This window comes from Cucurbita maxima, unplaced genomic scaffold, assembly GCF_002738345.1.
Source record: "Cucurbita maxima cultivar Rimu unplaced genomic scaffold, Cmax_1.0 Cma_Scf00007, whole genome shotgun sequence".
NCBI lineage: Eukaryota > Viridiplantae > Streptophyta > Magnoliopsida > Cucurbitales > Cucurbitaceae > Cucurbita > Cucurbita maxima.
In genome coordinates, this window is record NW_019272023.1 from 5,599,437 (window position 1) to 5,622,131 (window position 22,695).

At 36.2% G+C, this 22,695-nt stretch overlaps 1 protein-coding gene across 1 annotated transcript; it reads right to left on the reverse strand.

Annotated features, from left to right (window-relative positions):
* Window positions 1–13,921: 13,921 nt before the first annotated feature.
* Window positions 13,922–15,551, reverse strand: LOC111481543 (cinnamoyl-CoA reductase 1-like). The gene is made up of 4 exons (XM_023127018.1): window positions 15,208–15,551; window positions 14,758–14,940; window positions 14,319–14,671; window positions 13,922–14,231 (listed from the first exon to the last, which is right to left on the reverse strand). The coding sequence occupies exons 1-4, from the start codon at window positions 15,493–15,495 to the stop codon at window positions 14,066–14,068; spliced, it is 990 nt and encodes a 329-aa protein (XP_022982786.1). The 5' UTR covers window positions 15,496–15,551; the 3' UTR covers window positions 13,922–14,065.
* Between the last annotated feature and the right edge of the window lie 7,144 nt (window positions 15,552–22,695).

A 22,695-nucleotide genomic window follows, 5' to 3' on the forward strand; every position in this document is an offset into this window, starting at 1 on the left:
TTATTTTTAAATAGGTATCTTCACTTTCCTTAGAATGAGTTTTTTAAATTTTATTTTACTTGTTGTCGTGAATAACTCACATGTCCCAAGGAAGTTTGCCAATTTTGTAGATGAATTAGGGGGATTTAGATGTGGTTAGAAATGCTAATTTCAACATATAAAGGAGACTAATTACACTTGGTGCATGCTAGGATGTGATTGATGACAAATATTATTCTCTTGTAGTGCACTTTGCCAAATAGTTGTCTTGTCCATTTTCATTTGCATGTGGTTTTATTTCATTTTAATGTTCACTTCCTCATCCACTATACTCATCCACTATATGCCAAGGCACCACCACCAAAGAAAATTTTTTAGGAACATCCTAAAAGATTTTCTAATCCCTAAGGAAAGAAATTTTTATGGAAAAGAAAAATGGACAGAAAATAATCCTTATACATTTTCGGGTAAGCTTGAAATGTTAAGAAAGGGGCTGCTAGACATCATAGTTCACTTGCAACAGCAAACATACAGCAGCAGCACCAACAGCTAGACTGATAGCAGATTTATAGCAGCAGTATTTCCAAGTTTCTAGAGAAAATTTTAAAAGAATGGAGCCGCAAAGAATCTTCACGATGCCTAAAGATAAGGGAATTCTCTCAACACACCCTTTACAATCTTATTATCTTATTTTGAACCATGCATCCATATTTTGTTGTCTGTTTTTGTTTTGTTGACTGCATATAATTTTGAAAGATGTTCATGTAAGCACCCTAGAAACATGAGCTTTATTAGACAGGGCAATATATCATGCATCTTTTAATATGCAATAGGGATGTTTTTTCAAGAACTAGGGATCTAATATAAAATGTTTCAATAGGATAAATAAAAGAGTAAGGAGAGTGGTGTGTTTCTCTAGGAGAACAAATGGGTTAAGGAAATTAAAGCTCAAATGGAATGGAGTATTCATCAAAATTAAGGTGAGGATCCAATCTATCATAATCCACCTTAATCAGAAAGAATTCCCATAATTCACCCAAAGAATTCCCATAATTCACCCAATCTTTAGACCATTTTCCCAACAAAAACAATAACCAAGAGCTTCTGTACCTCAATCTACTTTTAAGAATGATTCCACACTCACACTAATGCTTATTGAGGACAATGGCTAGTTTAAGTTTCGGGTATTAAAGCAATTCCATCACCCCAAAATAATAATAAATAAATAAATAAAAAAAGAAAAAGTGAAGAAAAAAAATGAAAAAAAATTCATACCCGAGACCCCTCCTCTTCAACCTTAGGTGATTTGCACCACAAGTGGAGGCACCCAGAGAATAGAGGGATGAATTGAAGGATTCTTGGGAGAAAAAAATTTGTTGGGATAAAAGAAAGTTAATGAAATAAATTATGAAGCCAAGTCACAACCGCAAATGTAAAAAGAATGGTAATCATTTTAGGAGTGTTTTGAGGAATAGGGTGGAAGTGAGGAATGTGTTATTTTTTGAGGTAAGATTTGGTTATAAGTGTAAGGTGAAATGTGGGGGAAAGTTGAATTGAGGAAGAAATATAAGGAATGTGATCTAAATCATGCCTGTGATAAATACTCTACCAACCTAAATGTAAATAGAAGAAAAATTTTGTTATTGAAAAAAAAAAAAGAGTGGAGTGAATAATTGCTTAAGGATGAACAATCTTTTAAGTTTGGGGATGTGATAACTCTCTAAAAGTAAAGTTATATCAAGTCTTTTTGTAATTAATATTGCACGCTTATTCATCATTTTCTTATTTATTATCCCATTTATTCTACTTAGTGAGCATGAAATCATTTATTGCAGTTCAACATGAAACAAATATGATTTAGTGTAAATCGATCTTAATTGTACATTTAATTGAGTTATGTGGTAAAATTTCAGACATTTATGGTGAACCATGAAGGAGTAGCAAATTTGGAAACAAATGGGGGATGACATGGAAATTTTAAATCCACATCATCAGTCAAAGTCAGTCAAAGTGGTCATTGACTACCCAATGAGGAACATTCTATTTGTACAACTTATTCATTTTCAATCTTAAAGGAAAACCCATGCTCAATATAAAAAGAAAAAGAAGACCAAGACGAGAGAGCCACACTTTGGGAGAAAAATCGAATTACACAGCAACAGCCTCTATTGTTGTGAAACCAGAGAAGAAAAAGAAAACCCTAATCCATCAGCTGTTGATAGCAAAAGGAAAAGGAGACCAACAAGGATTGATTAGGATAAAGAGGTGGACGTGAGAGCTAAAGAAGAGGGAACTTCTATTGACGAACGACAACAAACTGGGATAACTCTCTATTTCCTTATTCTCTTTTCTTATTCCATCAATTTTACGTGATGAAGATGCGGATTCCTTTGTTTAATTCAGTTTATATGGAGAGCTAAATTTTATATGGGAGGCGAGAGAGTTTTATATAGTTTAAGTATGTTGACGGTATGATTTTAGTTTATTAAAGAGTTGTTGTTAATGATTTACATGTGTTTAATTAGCTACTTTACATACATAGTTATTCTCTTATTCGGGAGAAGAGAGGGAGCAATGATATCCTCTTTAATACTTTAGTTCCATAACAGGGAGACTTGAAGGGTAATGAAGGGTTAGGAATAATTCTTCTACTAGATTCTTGTTAATAGAAATTACAACGATTATGGAAATAATCATCATTCATGACTCTCGGAAGTAGGGTTGAGAATCTATTAAAAGGAACAAAAATCTACCACAAAACTCAACAACTTATCTATTTAATCTCTCTTAGCCGAACCTTCCTCATTATAGTTGATTTTCTCATCATTTTCTATTTTTTGACATAAGTGACATTCTGTTTTAGTTTTGTTTAAGTAGTTAAAATCACCCACACCCACTTGAATGTTACCCAAAAACTTATTTAATTTCCAGCAATAAAATTAACCAAAAAGATAGGTTCCTAGTGGAATGATAATTTACTTATTACTTGCCACTTGTGATAGTGAATACTTGCACTTTTTCTTGTGAATTTTACATCATTTTATTATATACATCCACAAGCGATCATGGACCAACTTCTTTGCTTTCATTACTGATAGCACCTTTGGAATAGTACTTAGACTCATGCCTTTGAATTTGAATCTGGTCCTGGACAGTGGTGTGACTTCTTTCTTGTAACAATCTATACTAGCATAATTTTTTCGCTAACCAATCCATTCCCAAAATTACATTATACACATACATATCAAGTCTACTTCTATTTTAACTCTTGATACTAATACATTACTATCTTTTACTCTATAAGCAGTAATCATATCCCCTGCCAGGGTGCTTACAGAAAATCCATGCAATAAAGGCTCTAACACAAACTTTGTCTGACTAACAAAAATAGTAGAAATAAAGGAATGCGTAGATCCTGAGTCAAACAATGTCGAAGCAAGGTGCTCAAGAACAGATAGTGTACCTGTCATCGTTACATCAGGGTTTTCAGTATCCTTGCTAGTAGAGGCATAAGCTCTTGCTGGCGGACGGTTCTGAATGGGGTTGTCCGCGATGTGTAATGGTCTCTGTTGATTTCCAACATCAGTTGTACGACTTCCAGGACAGTTCTTGGCCAAATGCCCTTCTTTTCCACATAAAAAATAGTCTCTAGATCGAGCCAAACACTGGCCCCACTTATTCTTACCGCAATCCTTACACTTGGGCCTACTCTCTGACCTGTTCTCACCGCCCTACTATTCATGCCTATAATCCCGGCACTGTCTATCAGATCGTCTCTATGTTTGTGAAAACGACAATTCATTTCGATCAGTCTGGTTGTGGCGTCGCTTCTGTCCCATTGGTGATGAAGGGGGTTCACGCGAACTATCAGGACCTTCCGTAGCCTTAGCTTCTCTCACGGTGGCAACGTAAGTGGTAGGCGCAATCACCTCAACAGTGTTACGAATCTTCATATCTAACCCCAGTACAAATCATCGGCCTATCTTGTAGTTCGTGTTCACTAATTCTGGGGCAAAACGCTTCAGCTTAGAAAATTCTTTGGCATAGGTAGTAACAGTACGCCCCCTTAGACTCAATTAGGTAAACTCCTGCTGCTTTCGCAGCTGGACATCCTCCGGGTAATATTCTTTAGAGAAGGCATCCTTGAACTCCACCCACAAGATTGCACCGCGCTTAGGACTAATAAGGTCGTGGGTGGCCTGCCACCACAATTCCGCATCATCACGCAGTATAAACATAGCACACTCCACCCTATGGCCCTCAAGGTAGTTGGTCAACACAAATACTGACTCAATGGACCTCAACCACATTTGTGCCATCGTTGGATCTTCATATGTCCCCTTAAAAGTTCGAGGGTCACCCCTCTTGAAATCCCGTAGGTACCTAGCCTCCATAGTTGATGTAGAAGCATTTGCTTGCTGGTTGGTAGTCAGATTTTGAATCACAGTTTGTAATGCATCTACTAGGGCAGCTGTAGGATCTGGTGCAGCTTGAGGTGCTGCTGGTGGCAGAAAAGGCTGATTTAGAGAATCCTCTTGTCTCCCATTATGTCCCCTTCCTCTTCCTCTACCCCTAAGTGGGGGTCGTCCCCTAAGACCTCCTCCTCGAGTTATAGGTGGCATCTAAACGGTGCACGTAACTATTTAGTCACATACTTAACTAATAGATTCTATAAACATTCGTAGTCATGCAAATCACTCATACATTCAACTATAACATCATCATAACCAGCCGACAGTACATGACATATCATAAATCATGCCAACATATAACACATGTATATCATATCATTCACCACAAAATACACATTCACTACTGCATACATTATTTAACTAAGAAGCTTTACTTCTTAAAAAAATGGCGTACCTGACGGTGACGGCGCATTTGCTGGAGGACCATGGAAGTACGTTAGGCCTACATCGTAAGCAGTCTACAAGATCTATAACTTAGGGCTCTGATACCAACTGTAACGCCCCTAATTTTCTAAACCTAATTAGTGACGTCACCCATGCATACATAATTCATTACGCGGAAGCTCATCATACATAACCTTGGAAAAACACAACAAAGTCTTTCATAAAGATTCATAAATCCAAAAGAAACCTATCTCTGAAAATAAAACCTTCAGTAACTGAATTCAAAATAAATCTAAATAAAATAATATTCGATGCTTTAACTTAAAACAGTCAAATAAACGTAAAGTTCTAAAAATATCCTCTCTCCAACTTTCATGGTGTCCTCAGCTCTGCCGTCAACCGTTCATTGGCGCCTTGCCTTTACCTGAAAAATGTAGGTAACACGTGGCTTGAGTATTTTGTGAAATACTCAGTAAGTCACCCCAATGTTGGCGTTAGGTATGCAAACACATGCAACATATGAGCAGGCCTAACTTTTCATAAACTTTACATGCCTTGGGCGCTTTTCTATTCCGGGTAGGGTTGGATGTGTGGTACTCCTTCACACATGGCCCATGTACGCGTACATGAACCCACCAGGCGGGCTCGTATACAATACCCCCTGAGCCTAACTTGGTCGGGCACAATGTGTTACACGTTGCCGGACACCACAGAATAGAAAAGGGCCTGCATGATATCATGGCGAACATACATATTGTATTTCATTCTTTCATAACATAAAGGGGAAGAATCCCGATGCAAATGACATACACATATACATGAGGTCCCTTAACATACTTAACATGACATTAAATAAGCATTGCGAACATCACATATGCATTTCTTACATTACATGGCATATCACATGGCCTACATTACATGACATATTACATAACATGAAAATATATTCCAGTTTCATAAGCATTTCATGACATGACTCGAGAATACTACGTGTATACATGACATCGATCAACATTTTCATGACATATATTACTAACATATCATTCATAACTTCACATAACATAAGCAGTCAATAGCCAACATAATCCATACATCACATAACATAAACAACCAACAGTCAACACAATCTATACATCACATAGTCATATCACATAAATATGGTGCATGCAGGGGCCACAAGGCACACACCATCATACAACACGTAGTAAGCTAACTCCAATAGTAAGACCAATTACCTCGATGGCCTTGGCTGAAGTCAATCACAACAAGCTAATCCCAACGGTTAAATACGTTCTATAATAACCACATAAAAACTTAGGAACCTTTCATAACATACCCTAGCTAAATCTCATGCTATTTATCAAAATAAACTCCCAACCCAATCTGTCTTTGACGGTTAGGAACCATATACTAAGGGCATAAACAGTTTTGGAATGGCTGAAAACCTTGAAATCGATATATTATAGTGATATTGAGTTGATAAGTCGAGCTGCAGAGCCGATCAACTAAGCTGCCAAGCCGAGCTGCGGGATTTGATGGAGCCGAGCTATCGTACACGTCAAGCCAAGCCGAGATCGAGGTTGCAGCGCGCATTCGTGTTGGGTCAAAATGCATAGGGCCCACGTTCGTCCGTGGACTGGTTCAGAGGCTTAAAACCGACCCGACTCTACATCTTCTTTGCTCGAACCCTCATGAAAACCCTAATCTGATGTGTCGCCACTACCGACGACACAATCTCCTCCGCTTCTGACGATAGTCACGTGGTGTCCTCCTCCTTCGCTTCCGACGGTTTTCCTTCTTCGATGCAGCGATTCCGACGTCGACGCTCACTTTCACTCGACTCTTCCTCCAAAACAGCAACACAATCGATTTCGAGAACTCACCGAACGAGAAAACTACTCAGTGAACCAACCCACACGTTTTGCCGGTTAACACTCTCGCTTTTCCTGTACTCTCAGACACCCTCAGAAACACACAAGTTTGGAGAGAAAAAATTGTTTTCGAGGAAGGAGAAGAGTTGAATATAGGAATATAAGAAGTTTCATAACTTTTCCATTAAGGTAGTAACTTCCTTGTTGGAAATCGTGCACATTTTCCAGCGAGAATAAATGCATACATAATATCTTTTCATTTTGGCAACAAAAATAATATCTCAACATAAAATCTAAAAGAAATAAAATCCGAACTCTTACAATGATGATCATGATCATGCCTCGCATGGCACTCAAGGGTCTTCTGACTTTTGGACGTCGCTACGGGCAGCTAGCTTGACTATGATGGGTCTAGATAGGTGCGAACTTCCTGGGGATCCACACTCGCACGTGTTGGTCGTGTGCAGGGAAGTACTACACATTCAATTTTTGTCCGGACTAGAGGTCACCACTATGATGGTTTTCAAATGATAGGTCCCTAGGTCATGAGTTGCATGTGTTTGCATATTCTTGTCCCCAATAATAGGTCACTTATGATTATTTCTTAAAATACTCAAGTCATGTGCTACATCTTTTTTAGGTAAAGCAAAGACATCTTTGTACAGCTAATGATAACATCAAAATTTGAGACCATGACACATGGATAGGGTAGCTATACTTATTTTCTTAGACTTATATTAGAATATGGTCTTTTTAATTATAAGATTATTTATTTCATTTAGTATTTTGTTGTGTCATATTAAGGATGTTTTCGAATACATAAGTCCATGATACTATTTTAAGATGAAGTTTATGTATTATGATAAAGTTTTTAAATATTTAATTCAGCATATGAGTACACATGAAGATGACAGTAGAGACTCTAGGTAAGTAGAAATTTAGGGTCGTTACAAGAATCTTCGCCTCTTTTCTCCTCTGGTACGCCCTTAGTGCTAGTAGTACACTACCAAGTAGTAGTTGTTCAGGCATTTTCGAGCTAGGCCTAGGCTGAATTGAGTAGTGTGTCGAGTCGAAGCATTCTTTAGAAGGGTTTGAAAACCTCTCCCTAGCAGATACGTTTTATAAACATTGAGGGGAAGTCCGAAATGGAAAATTTAAAGAGGACAATATCAACTAGCGGTGGACTTGGGCTGTTACAATGTACATCATATAACATCATCACATCATCATTTAACAACATCACATCATCATATAACATAATTACATCATAATTTAACATCATCACGTCATCATATAACGCCATCCCATAATCATTTAATGACATCATGTCATCATATAACATCATAACATCATCATATAACGTCATCACATCATCATATAACGTCATCACGCCATCATTTAACGTCATCACGCCATCATGCAACGTCATCACACCATCATACAACATCATCACTGTGAATGTTTGATTAATCCACCACACGTAAATGGTGTGAAAGTTATCTTATTTATAATCAAATGAATTACAAGGATATGGAAATAGTAATAAATGAAAATAACAATAAATGGAAAGATACCTATGATAATAAAGCAAATATTAGATATTTGCCTTATAATAAAATATCAAATATAATATATATGGTAAACTATAATTTATTACTAAATATCCTTAACACCCCACCGCAAGCTAAGCGTCGGATTTAAACGAACGTGAAGCTTGAATCTGAAAAATTCAAAGAGGTTGAGAAACACTTTTCTTGAAGAAGTCAACAACCTGGTTCAGAGGAGGCGTAGAGAAACACTTTCTTGGCCATCGAAAATTGCAGAGGAATCGCCGCTCAGCGGCAATGCTGTCTTGGCTTCGGCGAGAATATGTCTAACCCATTAAGAGGGATTGTCGCTTAGCGACGATGCTGCCTTGGCTCTGGTGAGAATATTTCTAACCCCAGAAGTAGAAGGGGAAACCTAGAGCAAGGGACAATGCCTTGGCTCTGGTGAGAATATTTCTAACCCCAGAAGTAGAAGGGGAAACCTAGAGCAAGGGACAAAGACAATGTTGAAGCCGGAAGAGTCGCCACATTGGGCGAAGGAGCCAATTTTGGCGAGAAGGACAGTCGGAAGAGTCGCCTCATCGGGCGAAGAAGCCAATTTTGGCAGGAAGGGCAGCGACAACTTGGTTGGCGAATAGGCCAGTGCGGCACCCAGATTCCGAAGGTAAATCTCTGCAAAAGGTTGATAGGTTTAGGTTAGGGTTTATGTGAAGGATGAAGGTTGATTGGGAAGAAAATGAGAGAGACTATATTGGCCAAGGGGAAAACCGATTGGGTTGGAAAAGGTGAGGTTGTATGTACAGAGTATGACGAAAGGTGATTTGGAGGTCAATAGGGTGGAGCCGAAGAGTAATCAATCGGCTCCGACTACGGCAGCCATGAAGACTGCCCCTGCGGCGTCAAAACCAGCAGGGGTGGTGGAGAAGAAGATTAGAGGATTCAAAAGCCATTGAAAAGAAAGGATCGGGGTTGTTAAACCGAGAGGGCTCTGATACCATGTGAATGTTTGATTAATCCACCACACCTAAATGGTGTGAAAGTTATCTTATTTATAATCAAATGAATTACAAGGATATGGAAATAGTAATAAATGGAAATAACAATAAATGGAAAGATACCTATGATAATAAAGCAAATATTAGATATTTGCCTTATAATAAAATATCAAATATAATATATATGGTAAACTATAATTTATTACTAAATATCCTTAACACCCCACCGCAAGCTAAGCGTCGGATTTAAACGAACGTGAAGCTTGAATCTGAAAAATTCAAAGAGGTTGAGAAACACTTTTCATGAAGATGCTAACAACCCGGTTCTTGGCCATCAAAAATTGCAGAGGGATCGCCGCTCAGCGGCGATGCTGCCTTGGCTTCGGCGAGAATATGTCTAACCCATGAAGAGGGATTGTCGCTTAGCGACGATGCTGCCTTGGCTCTGGTGAGAATATTTCTAACCCCAGAAGTAGAAGGGGAAACCTAGAGCAAGGGACAAAGACAATGTTGAAGCCGGAAGAGTCGCCACATTGGGCGAAGGAGCCAATTTTGGCGAGAAGGACAGTCGGAAGAGTCGCCTCATCGGGCGAAGAAGCCAATTTTGGCAGGAAGGGCAGCGACAACTTGGTTGGCGAATAGGCCAGTGCGGCACCCAGATTCCGAAAGTAAATCTCTGCAAAAGGTTGATAGGTTTAGGTTAGGGTTTATGTGAAGGATGAAGGTTGATTGGGAAGAAAATGAGAGAGACTATATTGGCCAAGGGGAAAACCAATTTGGTTGGAAAAGGTGAGGTTGTATGTAAGTATGACGAAAGGTGATTTGGAGGTCAATAGGGTGGAGCCGAAGAGTAATCAATCGGCTCCGACTACGGCAGCCATGAAGACTGCCCCTGCGGTGTCAAAACCAGCAGGGGTGGTGGAGAAGAAGATTAGAGGATTCAAAAGCCATTAAAAAGAAAGGATCAGGGTTGTTAAACCGAAAGGGCTCTGATACCATGTGAATGTTTGATTAATCCACCACACTTGAATGGTGTGAAAGTTATCTTATTTATAATCAAATGAATTACAAGGATATGGAAATAGTAATAAATGGAAATAACAATAAATGGAAAGATACCTATGATAATAAAGCAAATATTAGATATTTGCCTTATAATAAAATATCAAATATAATATATATGGTAAACTATAATTTATTACTAAATATCCTTAACACCCCACCGCAAGCTAAGCGTCGGATTTAAACGAACGTGAAGCTTGAATCTGAAAAATTCAAAGAGGTTGAGAAACACTTTTCATGAAGATGCTAACAACCCGGTTCTTGGCCATCAAAAATTGCAGAGGGATCGCCGCTCAGCGGCGATGCTGCCTTGGCTTCGGCGAGAATATGTCTAACCCATGAAGAGGGATTGTCGCTTAGCGACGATGCTGCCTTGGCTCTGGTGAGAATATTTCTAACCCCAGAAGTAGAAGGGGAAACCTAGAGCAAGGGACAAAGACAATGTTGAAGCCGGAAGAGTCGCCACATTGGGCGAAGGAGCCAATTTTGGCGAGAAGGACAGTCGGAAGAGTCGCCTCATCGGGCGAAGAAGCCAATTTTGGCAGGAAGGGCAGCGACAACTTGGTTGGCGAATAGGCCAGTGCGGCACCCAGATTCCGAAAGTAAATCTCTGCAAAAGGTTGATAGGTTTAGGTTAGGGTTTATGTGAAGGATGAAGGTTGATTGGGAAGAAAATGAGAGAGACTATATTGGCCAAGGGGAAAACCAATTTGGTTGGAAAAGGTGAGGTTGTATGTAAGTATGACGAAAGGTGATTTGGAGGTCAATAGGGTGGAGCCGAAGAGTAATCAATCGGCTCCGACTACGGCAGCCATGAAGACTGCCCCTGCGGTGTCAAAACCAGCAGGGGTGGTGGAGAAGAAGATTAGAGGATTCAAAAGCCATTAAAAAGAAAGGATCAGGGTTGTTAAACCGAAAGGGCTCTGATACCATGTGAATGTTTGATTAATCCACCACACTTGAATGGTGTGAAAGTTATCTTATTTATAATCAAATGAATTACAAGGATATGGAAATAGTAATAAATGGAAATAACAATAAATGGAAAGATACCTATGATAATAAAGCAAATATTAGATATTTGCCTTATGATAAAATATCAAATATAATATATATGGTAAACTATAATTTATTACTAAATATCCTTAACAATCACATCATGATATAACATCATCCCACCATATAACATCATCACATCATCATATAACATAATTACATCATCATATAACACTATCACATTATCATATAACATAAAGCATAAATGACAAGTGCAAGGGCCACTGAGCACGTGTCGTCATACATAAGATAAGTCTTCCGGCCGAGCCGATAGTAAGACCATTTGCCTAATAAGCTTAAGCTGGTGTTACTAATTTATCAATAATAAAAATTCCATTTTGTCCTTTGAAATCCAAGTCAACTTATGTGAGCCCATGAGTCCATGACATCAATTTCAATTTTAAACTTTTGTCCAACGATTTCACTAAATTTTATATAGGGCAGACATTGGACACTTAGCATAATTAGAGTCTTGGAATATATATATATATATATATATATATATATATATATATATATATATATATATATATATATATATATATATATAAATAAATAATTTTTAGTAAAGATCTCATTTTCTAGTGCGTCTAGGGATATAAACGTGCTAATGATCTTCCCTCCTCTTTCTCTTGTTTCCTACTCTTTTTAATTTTGTACACGGTTATTTATTTTATTTCATTTTATTTTGTTTATTTTGTTTATTTTGTTTTATTTTTTTTTATTTTTTTTTTTTTATTTTTTTTTTTTTTTTTTTTTTTTTTTTTATTTTGCCAATTTTAACCATTCTTACCTTTCTCTTAAAATGGCTAATGATTGATTTTCTAAAACTTATGGAAAATTCTTTAAATGCTTGTCATTTACTTTCTAATCGAAGACTAATTAATTGCAACCAAATTAATATGATTTCATCAAAGAGGAAAAAAAAAAAAAAAAAAAAAAAAANCTAATCTCTTCAAATGACATCTCTCCTTCCATTTATATAAATTTTATTGCATAAACTATATTTAAGATTTTTTTTGTTTTTTGAGAGTGTGAGGAGGAGTTGATTGAATATTTTCTACGAGGAGTTAGTGCAAAAGTTTGAGGAGGATGAGATTAGTTATTATTAATTAATTAATTAATTCTATTTTTGTACTATTGTTGGACGAATGAGACGACAAAAGTTGACACAATAGTTACCTAAAACGCCAATCATTCATTGCGTAAGTACCAAAGTCAAATAACAGAAAGGTTGGAAAACCTTTACACACCCCTAGGCGTAAGATTTAGCGTAGAGATTTGGTTGGAACTTCGAGGCCTCCCTAGATGCTTAGATAGTAGTAGAGACTAGACCTAAGCTTCTTAAAACTCAGAAAAGTCCATAAGTACCTACTAGGTAAAGGATGTAACGAGAGTCTACAAATAGGTTACTTATAGAATATTTTTATACTCACTCATTTTTAGATACTCTTTTTTTCATTCTTTTTTTTTTTAAGTTGTTCCATCAAACTTTTCTAAATAAATGTATACTAAACTCATAAAATTTGAATAACACAAAACTGCTTCCTCCCAGCAAAACTAATATTATTTGTTGAGAAAAAAAAAAAAAAAAAAAACCTCTAACTTCTAATGCAAGAATAAACATAAAACTTAAAAAAAGAAAAAAAGAAAAAAAAAAAACTCAATAATTAGACATAATTCTCTCTCCGACTCCAATTAAAAAACAAAAAACAAAAAAAATAAATTAAAAAAAATAAAAAGAATAAAAAGTATGGTTAATTCATGTGAATTTGTGTACACGAATCTCTTGAAATTAATAATTTATAAACATATAAATATTTTATAGTACTTAAATCCCATCGTTATCTTAATAATTTCTTTACGAAAATGGTCTCAGTTTAGGTCAGATTTTTTTAAAGGAAATTATGCAATTTTTATAATAATAATAAAAGAAAGAAGTATTCGAATATTTGTATAATTTTCTAAAGTCCATTTGCTTACACAACGATGGGTAAGATTTTTCTCCACCAACTCTTTATCGTGGAAACTAGCCAACTTTAGCTGACCCACCTACCTAAGGCCACCTCTTTTAATTTTTAAATGCTTGTATTTTATATTCTCCACTAATTTATTTTCATGGCTTATTTTTTAAATTGCAATCTCTCCTTCCAAACGGAAACTAATAAACATAGAAAAAATGGTATAATTCTATCGATGGGTTAAGTTTTAAATAAAATTAACTTTTAATTTAGTCCATAATAGACATAGGACCTAATTACCCATTGAATCATTATTTTGACTCAACTCATATCCTTTATTTGGTCTAAGATTTGTACAGTGTCAAGTCAACTATGAATTAAATAATTGATTCATATATAATAAATATTAATTGATTTGACGTAATTTTAAGAGTAGGTTTGAAATTAATATTTTATTTGCAGTTGTGTAAGAATGAAAGACTTAATTTTAAAGTCAAATTTCAATTATAAAAAACCGATGCCATTTTCTTTGGTGGGTAATTGGTGTAATGTGCATTGTCATACACAACTCAAATATGGCGCAACCACAACGCATTTCCAAGGAATTGCATTTACTATATTTGGTAAAAAAAAATGCATCTTACAATATTTTAATTAATTTCCCTCATATTCTTTTTTAAGGTAAACTAAGATTATTTTAAGTGTCACAAATTTTGGATATTAAACTTATGGGAAAGATCAATGCTGAAGTTGGGAGGGAAGCGGTAGATGACCCTTTTCTTGTAAGCTCTTCACTGTTTCATATATGCATTGTTTGATTGGTGTGAACTCCATTCCCAATGACTTCAATTTCTCAACACTGTATTTATAAGGCTTCTTTCTGGGATTCACCTCATCTGAACACCTACACAAATTTCACCAAATACAACACATTATTCTCGACAATCAAAGCGCCTCCAACATGCGAGTATCTATGAGGAATCGAACTTACTTGGATGGAAGTGGATATTGAGGGAACAACTTAGCAAGAACATCAACCAATTCTCCACGATGAAGCATGCTCTCAACGCATATATATCTGCCTGAAGCTGAAGGAGTTTCATAAACCAAGACATGGGCTTTCGCCACATCCTTCACATCAACATATCCTTGAACTGCATTTACATATGTCTTGGCTGACCCTGTTAAGTACTTCATTATGTGAACCACGCTCGCATTCACACCCTCTTGCAATAGAGGCCCCAATACCAACATTGGGTTCACCACTACTAAATCCACTCCTTTTTCTTCTGCCACTGCCCATGCTGCCTGCTCTGCTATTGTCTTGGCATAGCAATACCAATTCTGTACATAATTTCCACACTTTAATTTCAGGTATTTTTATAAATTTGCCAATTTTTTCTTAGTTAATTAAAGGGTTGTTATGTTACCTTGGTGTTCTTGCAAAAGTCAAGATCACTCCAACAAGACTCATCCACCACCGTGTCGGGGCTACGGTTAGGGTTCATGTAGACGGTGCCGATGGACGATGTGAACACTACTCGTTGAACTTTTGCTTCCGCTGCGGCGGTCATGACATTCTTAGTTCCAATTATGGCTTGTTCCACCTTTTCCTATTAATCAATGTGAGTTATTAATGTTATTCAACATGGACAATGCAACAATCCAAATCCACCGCTAACTGATATTGTTCTATTTGAACTTTTTCTTTTAAAACTCGTCTAAGAAGTTTCTACCCCTTCATAAAAAATGTTTCATTCTTTTCCCGGATCTCCCCAAAATGAAATAAGAAACGAATTTCTTATAAGGCAAGAACTTAACATTTTTTAGTTTAATATTAAACCATAAAGAGAGAGAAAATGATGAAGTGAAGTTCTTACGGGGTCATCGGTGACTGGAGAGGCAGTGTGGAAGACACCATTGCAGCCCATAATAGCTGCTTTGAGGCTTTCAAAATCAAGAAGATCAGCGCTATACAAAGACAGACGCTCATTAGCTCCATCCAATTGCTTCAAATGAGCATTCTTTTGATCATCTGGGTTTCTAACAGTTCCTCGAACAGTGTAGCCCTTTACAAGAAGAAGCTTTACAAGCCAAGAAGCAATGAAGCCTCCAGCGCCGGTGACACACACAATTTGGCCGGAAACTGCAGAGGTATCGATCGGCATAGTGGTGGATATGGAAATTGATTATTTGGGTTTAGATGGATGCACAAAAAGGAGTGGAACTTGGGCTGCTTTTAAAGGCGAGAGGAGTTCACCTACCTCAACTTACAAATTGAGCACATGTTGATGTTAATTTAAAATTGATACTTCGGGCTCCTATTTATTGACTATATTTGGGTCAAAGTGAGACCTCAACAACCAACTTGCTTCAACAAACTTCCATGAATCCTCTCTCTCTATTATAACAATTTGAGAACTTTATTGAATGATTGTCTTGTAGTGCCTGGAATTTCTGTGAAATTCATTCATACATATTCAAGATATATATTGTTTAATTTTTCTTTCATGCATTTTGAGACTAGTTATTTTCTCAATTGGATGGTAGTGGGTGCTCTGATTTTGTATAAAATATAGTCTTTTTTGGGTCATGTGAATTTCAATTACGTTAGATATAGTCTTTCTTTTTAATGTATAATATATAGTCATATATTTGAATATATTCTTTGCCCCTTTCTAAGATAGATTTGTAGTGCAGTTATTATGATAATTTCCAGGTACCACATTAGCAATTATCATGACATAAACCATTAATGTAGTATCTCCTCCTCTCTCAAATAGTTATATTGAATTACAGATTTGTCTTTCGTCCAATTTCTATCCACGATAGTAACTCTTCAAATTGCTATAATGCGTTATCATATTTGACTTTGGTCAAGCTTGATGATACGAGTTTCAAAATACCTACGGTTTGCTGAGGTACTACTAGATCTGATTTAGGTCAACAAATATTGCTATGGAGATATTAGAGTAAGTAGGAAGCGGTGTGACTCTGGTGGATACCGTTCATATTTTTCATGTGTTCGTGGGCATATTTTAAGCATTGATCTCTTCTTCCAAAACTTGAAATTCAGTCCCAACAACACCTTTTGCTCCGCTTAGTAAAACTGTTCAAGTTAAAATTAAATTGAAACAGTTTGGAGAATTCATTCTTGTCGAAGATCGGGTGTCACAAAATTTGAGCTACGTACTCAACACCTTTTGCAGGCTTCTTCTAGAAGTTTGGTGTAAGCCTTTCAAGTCTTATGGGTACGCTGATATCATCGGTACCAAGGATGCTATTCTTTCTGTTCGTCTGACACCTATCACACAGGCTAGCTTGTTAAACTCTAGATCGTACTCTTCGACCGTTTTGTCTCCCTACTTCAAATCCAGAAATGCAATTTTGTTCTTAGTAATTCAAGAAGTATGGTGTACATTATCCGGGTTGGGAGATTTTTTTGACCCAACCCAAAAGTTCTGGTTGGTTGGATTGGTAACCCAATCCAACCCGAAACTTTTCACAACCTAACCCAATCCAACCCTCTATTTTCGGGTTGGGTTCGAGTTGGGTTCGGGTTGAGTCCAGGTTTGTTGTAAAATATATTAAAAGTTTCCAAACAAACACAAAGGAAAATTTGTAATATAGTTCAACATTGACCTAAAGACAATTAATTAAATACCGACATTTCTTGAGAATTGGTTAAAGTAACAAAAATACAAGATAGATCCTGAAATTAAATAAACAATAAAAATGGTCAGTACAACAGTTTGGAATATAACAAAAATAAAAATATATAAAAATATGAAATATGTTGTACTAATAGACTAATTTGGGTTTACAGAGTGAACCTCGTAAATGACTGTGGAGACCATTGTAGTAATTGCCTTGGAAACTTGGGTTGCGTTGGTGGCACCTCTGAAGTTGACGGGTGCCTAGAAGATCTCTTTAATTACTTCTTGGGTCTATTCTGCTTAGCCTAAGGATTCTGTATTGTGGTGCCAATCACAACCTTCTTTTTGCCTCTTTCGAGCTCTGGATTATCGATCACTATTTTTCTCTTTTGAGCCACTGTCTATCAAAAGACAAGAAGCTCGAATTACCACTCATCCTAGCACGTATTCACTCAAGAAAGTCTAAATAACAACCCTAAGGTTCTTAGAGTTACATTCTCATGAAACTTACAAATCGATCAAATTCAGACTACGTACATAGTAACAAAGGTAAGTTTGTCCTTTAGCTAGGCCATAGAAGTTGCACAAAATTTCACCTAGATTAGTCTATATAACTAAAATTGATTGCATTGATGTCAATTTGTCACAACTCGATTTTTGATGCTTTGATCTTAAAATGTGATGAAAAAGACATAAAAGTACGATAAATTTTGCACATTTAAAAATCAAACAACATCATATTTAAAAGACAAATTGAATTCAATTACACATAAGTGTTGTTCAAAGTTTATTACAAAATGGAGACCAAAGAATGAGATACAAATTTTAACGATAAACTCTAAAATACATAAAGGACGGATGCCTTGGGACAAGCCCTTCTATGAATGCATACCTCCCTAATGCTTCTCTACCTTGACTAATAGTCGGCAAACACCTAAAAATAAAAAAATAGAATTTGATGAGTATAAACATAATGAGCAAGCAACACTTTAAGCACTTATCGCATCCTTATCTTAGTAAGTTACCAAAAGCTTTTCTCTCGGCTCTAGAAAGTTTGAGCCTATATTTCTATTACTATCAAAGCTCTTGAGAATGACTCTATGTTCTCAATGATTCTCCCGCTTTACACAAACTCCTTAGGTTATATGTTAGGGTGTGTGGGACTTATGAGATAAATTTACTTAAAAGTTACGAAAATTTAATAGTTAAGTAATTTGATGAAGTGTAGCCTAACTACCTCTTCTATTTATTTTCTAAGATAGAGTTTTATCTATTCTCCCATGTAATTTCTACAAAAGAATTTTATTTATTGTCCGATTTATTTTATCTTACCTTATTTGTAATTTCTTGAATTCTTCTATAAATAAACCCTACCCACTCTAGAGTTTTTCATCCTAGATGTGCACATATTTTTCTTGAAGTCTTCTATAAATAAACCCTACCCACTCTAAACTAACTTTTTTCAGTTTTGACATCTTCTCATATTATAGGACAATATGGTGTCTCTCTAGACATATATATGTAAGCTTAGCTAGCGACCCTTCCACAATATCCACCATAGAATCATAAGTTTAGAAGCAACTCCACGTGCCACCCAGCTACTAAGTTTATCAGTGTAGGCTCTTGCCCTCTCTAAGGACAAGCTTACAATGCACAAACCTCGTTCAGAGAGCCTCTTACTATTTTCACATATCATAACTCATTATGAGCTCATGACCTTGGCTCTCAACACATTTCTATCCTTAATAGTTATTTATAAAATAGTCACAACATGCCTTCCTATTTTAACCTTAGACAAGCTCAACCATACTAGTTCTTGAATAACTACTGTTTTGGCATGGTCTAAGTCACCAAATAGTGCTACGGAGGTACCGGTTAACTTTGGTCGATACCATTCATACGGCTAGTGGGCATGGTAGACTTTCTTAACTTTCCTTAGATGTCATGGAGATTAACTAGGTTCTTAAGGCATCTAGACGATTTAAAACTCGATCTGTCTTCTCTAATGCAGCGAAACAAGTTCAGGGAGATAACATCTATCGATCACATGGAGTACAAGTCACAATAGCCCATCCTCCTCTCTAATGCAGCAAAAAACATATAAAACAACATTCATCATAAATCACATCATAACATATTCATCCATATTGCCAAACTTGTATTCTTGTCATGCATATTCTCTTTCTAGTTTTGTATAATACATAAAGCAACATGCTTTTCGGAAATCTCAACCCAAGGTATAACTGTAATTTTACTATAACATACTACCGTACATACTCATCCAAAAACATCCTTCTGAAGTACTTAACATGCCTTTTCTAACCACCTAAGGTAACAAATGCTCGTACATTAACAGTTCCTAGCAATCCCTACAGGTATTACTTGTCTAAAGTCTGTGTAGATACTTAGATGATGTGTGTCGTACCAAGCTAGTTTTTACGTGTGTTATGGTGTAACGCTTAAAAAAAAAGTTGGTCAAAGTTAGAGAGGTAAAAGAGGCATTTAGACTCTCAACCAGGGGTTTTGAGGATTTTCCACAAAGCACCTACAAAACAGAAAAGAGAAAGAAAAAAAGTTGAGAGAAAAACTTAAGAGGAGAAAAGTAAACAGCCGGACTTCTAGTCCGAAAACCATCATTGAAGTTCACTCTCGACCAAGACTTACGCAACGGAACTTCTTGAAGAAAATGAGGACTCGTGTAGTCGAAGTTTCATTTTCCATCAAAATCCGAGAGGAATCCGCAAGGTAAGATCTCCTAATGTTTTTCTTCAGATCGGAGATCTTCCTTTGTGAATAGAGTGCTAAAGTTTTGATATCTTTATCGAGGGAAGATCCACAGCTGATTTTGTGATGAAATTTGGCCGGAAACGTTGAGATTTGAGAGTTCTTTCAAGAACGGTAAGAGTGCTAACGGACCTCCTTCCGACCCTCGTAACTCGTTGTATGATTAAGCAAAAATCAAGAATACAAATACTAGCATATAGTTTGTAGTACGATCTTCACTAAGTATAGACCTAACCCTTCCCCTAGGAGCCTAACAAACCACCACGACACACGAACTGGCAGACCGCCCTATGGTGGCACTACTAATGGAGGAAGAGCCCCAGGACAGAACAAGAATTATTGTCCTAAGTATCAGCCCCCTCACCAGGGGGAGTGTCGAGCAAGAACTGATGCATGCTATAGTTGTGGTCAAATGTTAGATAAAAGCTAGGGTTTTATGCACACATTTCCTTCCTCGTTAGTTGTTTTTTCACTTTTGAATATCTAAATTAAGCTCCCAAGATAGTATTTTTTGCTGGCCATTTTGGCCAACTTTGAGCTCAAGGTTTGTGCCCCAAAATTTATGATAGATTTGTTATTTAAATATGTGAAAGAATCAAATAACAACCATTTGGTCTTCAGCAAATATTTCTCTTTTTCTTTTATGTTATATTTTTTCTTCGAAGAAGTTTTCCTTCGGCCGGTTTTTACTCCGTCGACATTTTCCTCTCAATTGCCAGAAGTCAACACCAAACAAGTCACTTTGCAGCAAACTGTGCTCAAAAGAGAGAGAAGTCACTTTGCAGCTGTGCTCAAAAGAGAGATCAGAACATTGACAGTTAGGTTTTGACAAAAAAATAACTAAGCTAGAAACATTTAAGTTTGGAGTGATGAATACTAAACCTAGCTTTTATAGCTTTACAAATAACTATAAATAAAAACAAATCTTGGAAAATATTTAAACTAAATACCTGAGAATACTTTAAACCAAATCAAATTCTTCTAACAATCTCCTTCTTGAACTTATTCTTCTTTGTCAAGAATTAGTTTGAAGAAGTAGTTCAAGTCAGAAAAACTCCGCACACCAAGTTCTTCACGCAACTTCCGAAATGCTTCTAATTTTAGAAGCTTTCTTCTATGTCAAGAATTAGTTTGAAGAATTAGTTCATGTCAGAAAAACTCTGCACACCAAGTTTTTCACGCAACTTCCGAAATACTTCTAATTTTAGAAGCTTAGTCAACAAATCAGCAAGTTGATTTCGGGTACCACATTTCGGGAACCACAAAATAACATATTAACCGTTTCTCATTTTGTAAGATCTTTAAGAAATTGAAATCTTACTCTTATGAGTTTGGAATATCCATGTAGAACTGGATTTTGGGATAGCTTAATAGTTGAAGTATTATCACACATTAGCTTTGTTCCTTCTATTTGAGAGTGACCAATCTTTTTGAGTATTCTCCTCATCCAAACAGCTTGACATGCACAGACATTGATAGCAACAAACTCAACTTTTGTGGTTGATAAGGTGACTATAGGCTACTTACGAGAAGACCAAGCTACTGCTTCTCCACTCATTATAAACACATAGTCTGAAGTACTCTTGCTATCTTTCATGTCTCTGACATAGTCACTGTCACTAAATCCAATTAAATCACTAACTCCCCCCTTTCTATAAAATATACCATAATCTACCGTACCATTTAAGTACCTTACAACAAACATGAGATCAGGACGAGTAGTTGTGAGATACATCAGACTTCCCACTATATGTTTATACAAAGTTACATCTACTTTTGCACCATTTTCATCCTTTCCAATTTTTTGTCCTGGAACAATGGGATTACAAACAGAATTGTAATTCTCTATGCCAAAACGATTTAAAACTTCAATAGCATACTTTCTTTGACATATAAAAATATCACCTAATCTTTGTATTACCTATATTCTAAGAAAAAATCTCATCTGACCTAAGTCAGTTATATCAAACTCTTTCTTCATGGAATGTTAAAACTCTTCAAATAATTCTTCATCGTCTCTAGTAAATACAAGATCATCAATATAAATGCTTTCAATAAGAATTTTACCTCCCTTCCTCTTGATAAAGAGTGTCTGCTCACTGAACTGCTTTTGAATCCTTCCTAGATGAAGTAGGATTCTATTTGACTAAACTAGGTTCTAGGTGCTTGTTTTAATCTGTAGAGAGCCTTTTGAAGTTTGTACATCATCTCCTCACTTCCCTTTTTCTCATAGCCTTTTTGTTGTTTAACAAAAATATCTTCTTTTAACTCACCATATAAAAAAATTGATTTGACATTTAACTGATAGAGTTTCCAACCTTTTTGGGCGGCAAAAGTAATGATCATTCTCACAGTATCCATTCTGGCCACAGGTGCGTATACTTTTGTATAATCAATTCCATGCTCTTGTGAGTAGCCTTTTACAACCAATCTTGCTTTGTATTTATCAACTTCTCCAGACTCATTTAGCTTAGTTTTATAAATCCATTTCACTCCTATTTTATTTTCTCCAGCCGGTAGAATCACCAAATTCCATGTTTAATTTTTTTTCAATGGATTTGATTTCTTCATCCATAGCCCATCTCCATTTTGGGCTTTTGATAGTTTCCTCAAAATTCACAGAATCTGAAATCATTAAGAATGCCATATTTTCTTCATCCTCTTTAGATAAGCCTTCACCGTAATTATAATATGCTAACCATACAGGTGGATGTCGATTTCTCCCCTCCCTTATTGTCAAATCTAATGCAACAGTTACTAGAAAATTATTTTCAGCAACTAGTTCAATTGTTTCAGCAACCGGTTCAGTTGTTTCCTCTATGATTTCTCCTCCTTCGGCTTTGTTCTTATCAATTTCAATATTTTCCCCAGACCAATTTTGTTTCACCTTCAAAAAATTTCAAATCTTATTCACGATCTTTCTCGAAA

Coding starts and splice junctions, on each gene's coding strand:
- LOC111481543 (XM_023127018.1), bottom strand. CDS start 15,495: ATGCCGATCGATACCTCTGCAGTTTCCGGCCAAATTGTGTGTGTCACC. Junction 14,941..15,207: donor CTCCAGTCACCGATGACCCC/GTAAGAACTTCA, acceptor ATTGATTAATAG/GAAAAGGTGGAACAAGCCAT. Junction 14,232..14,318: donor CAATATCCACTTCCATCCAA/GTAAGTTCGATT, acceptor AAATTTGTGTAG/GTGTTCAGATGAGGTGAATC.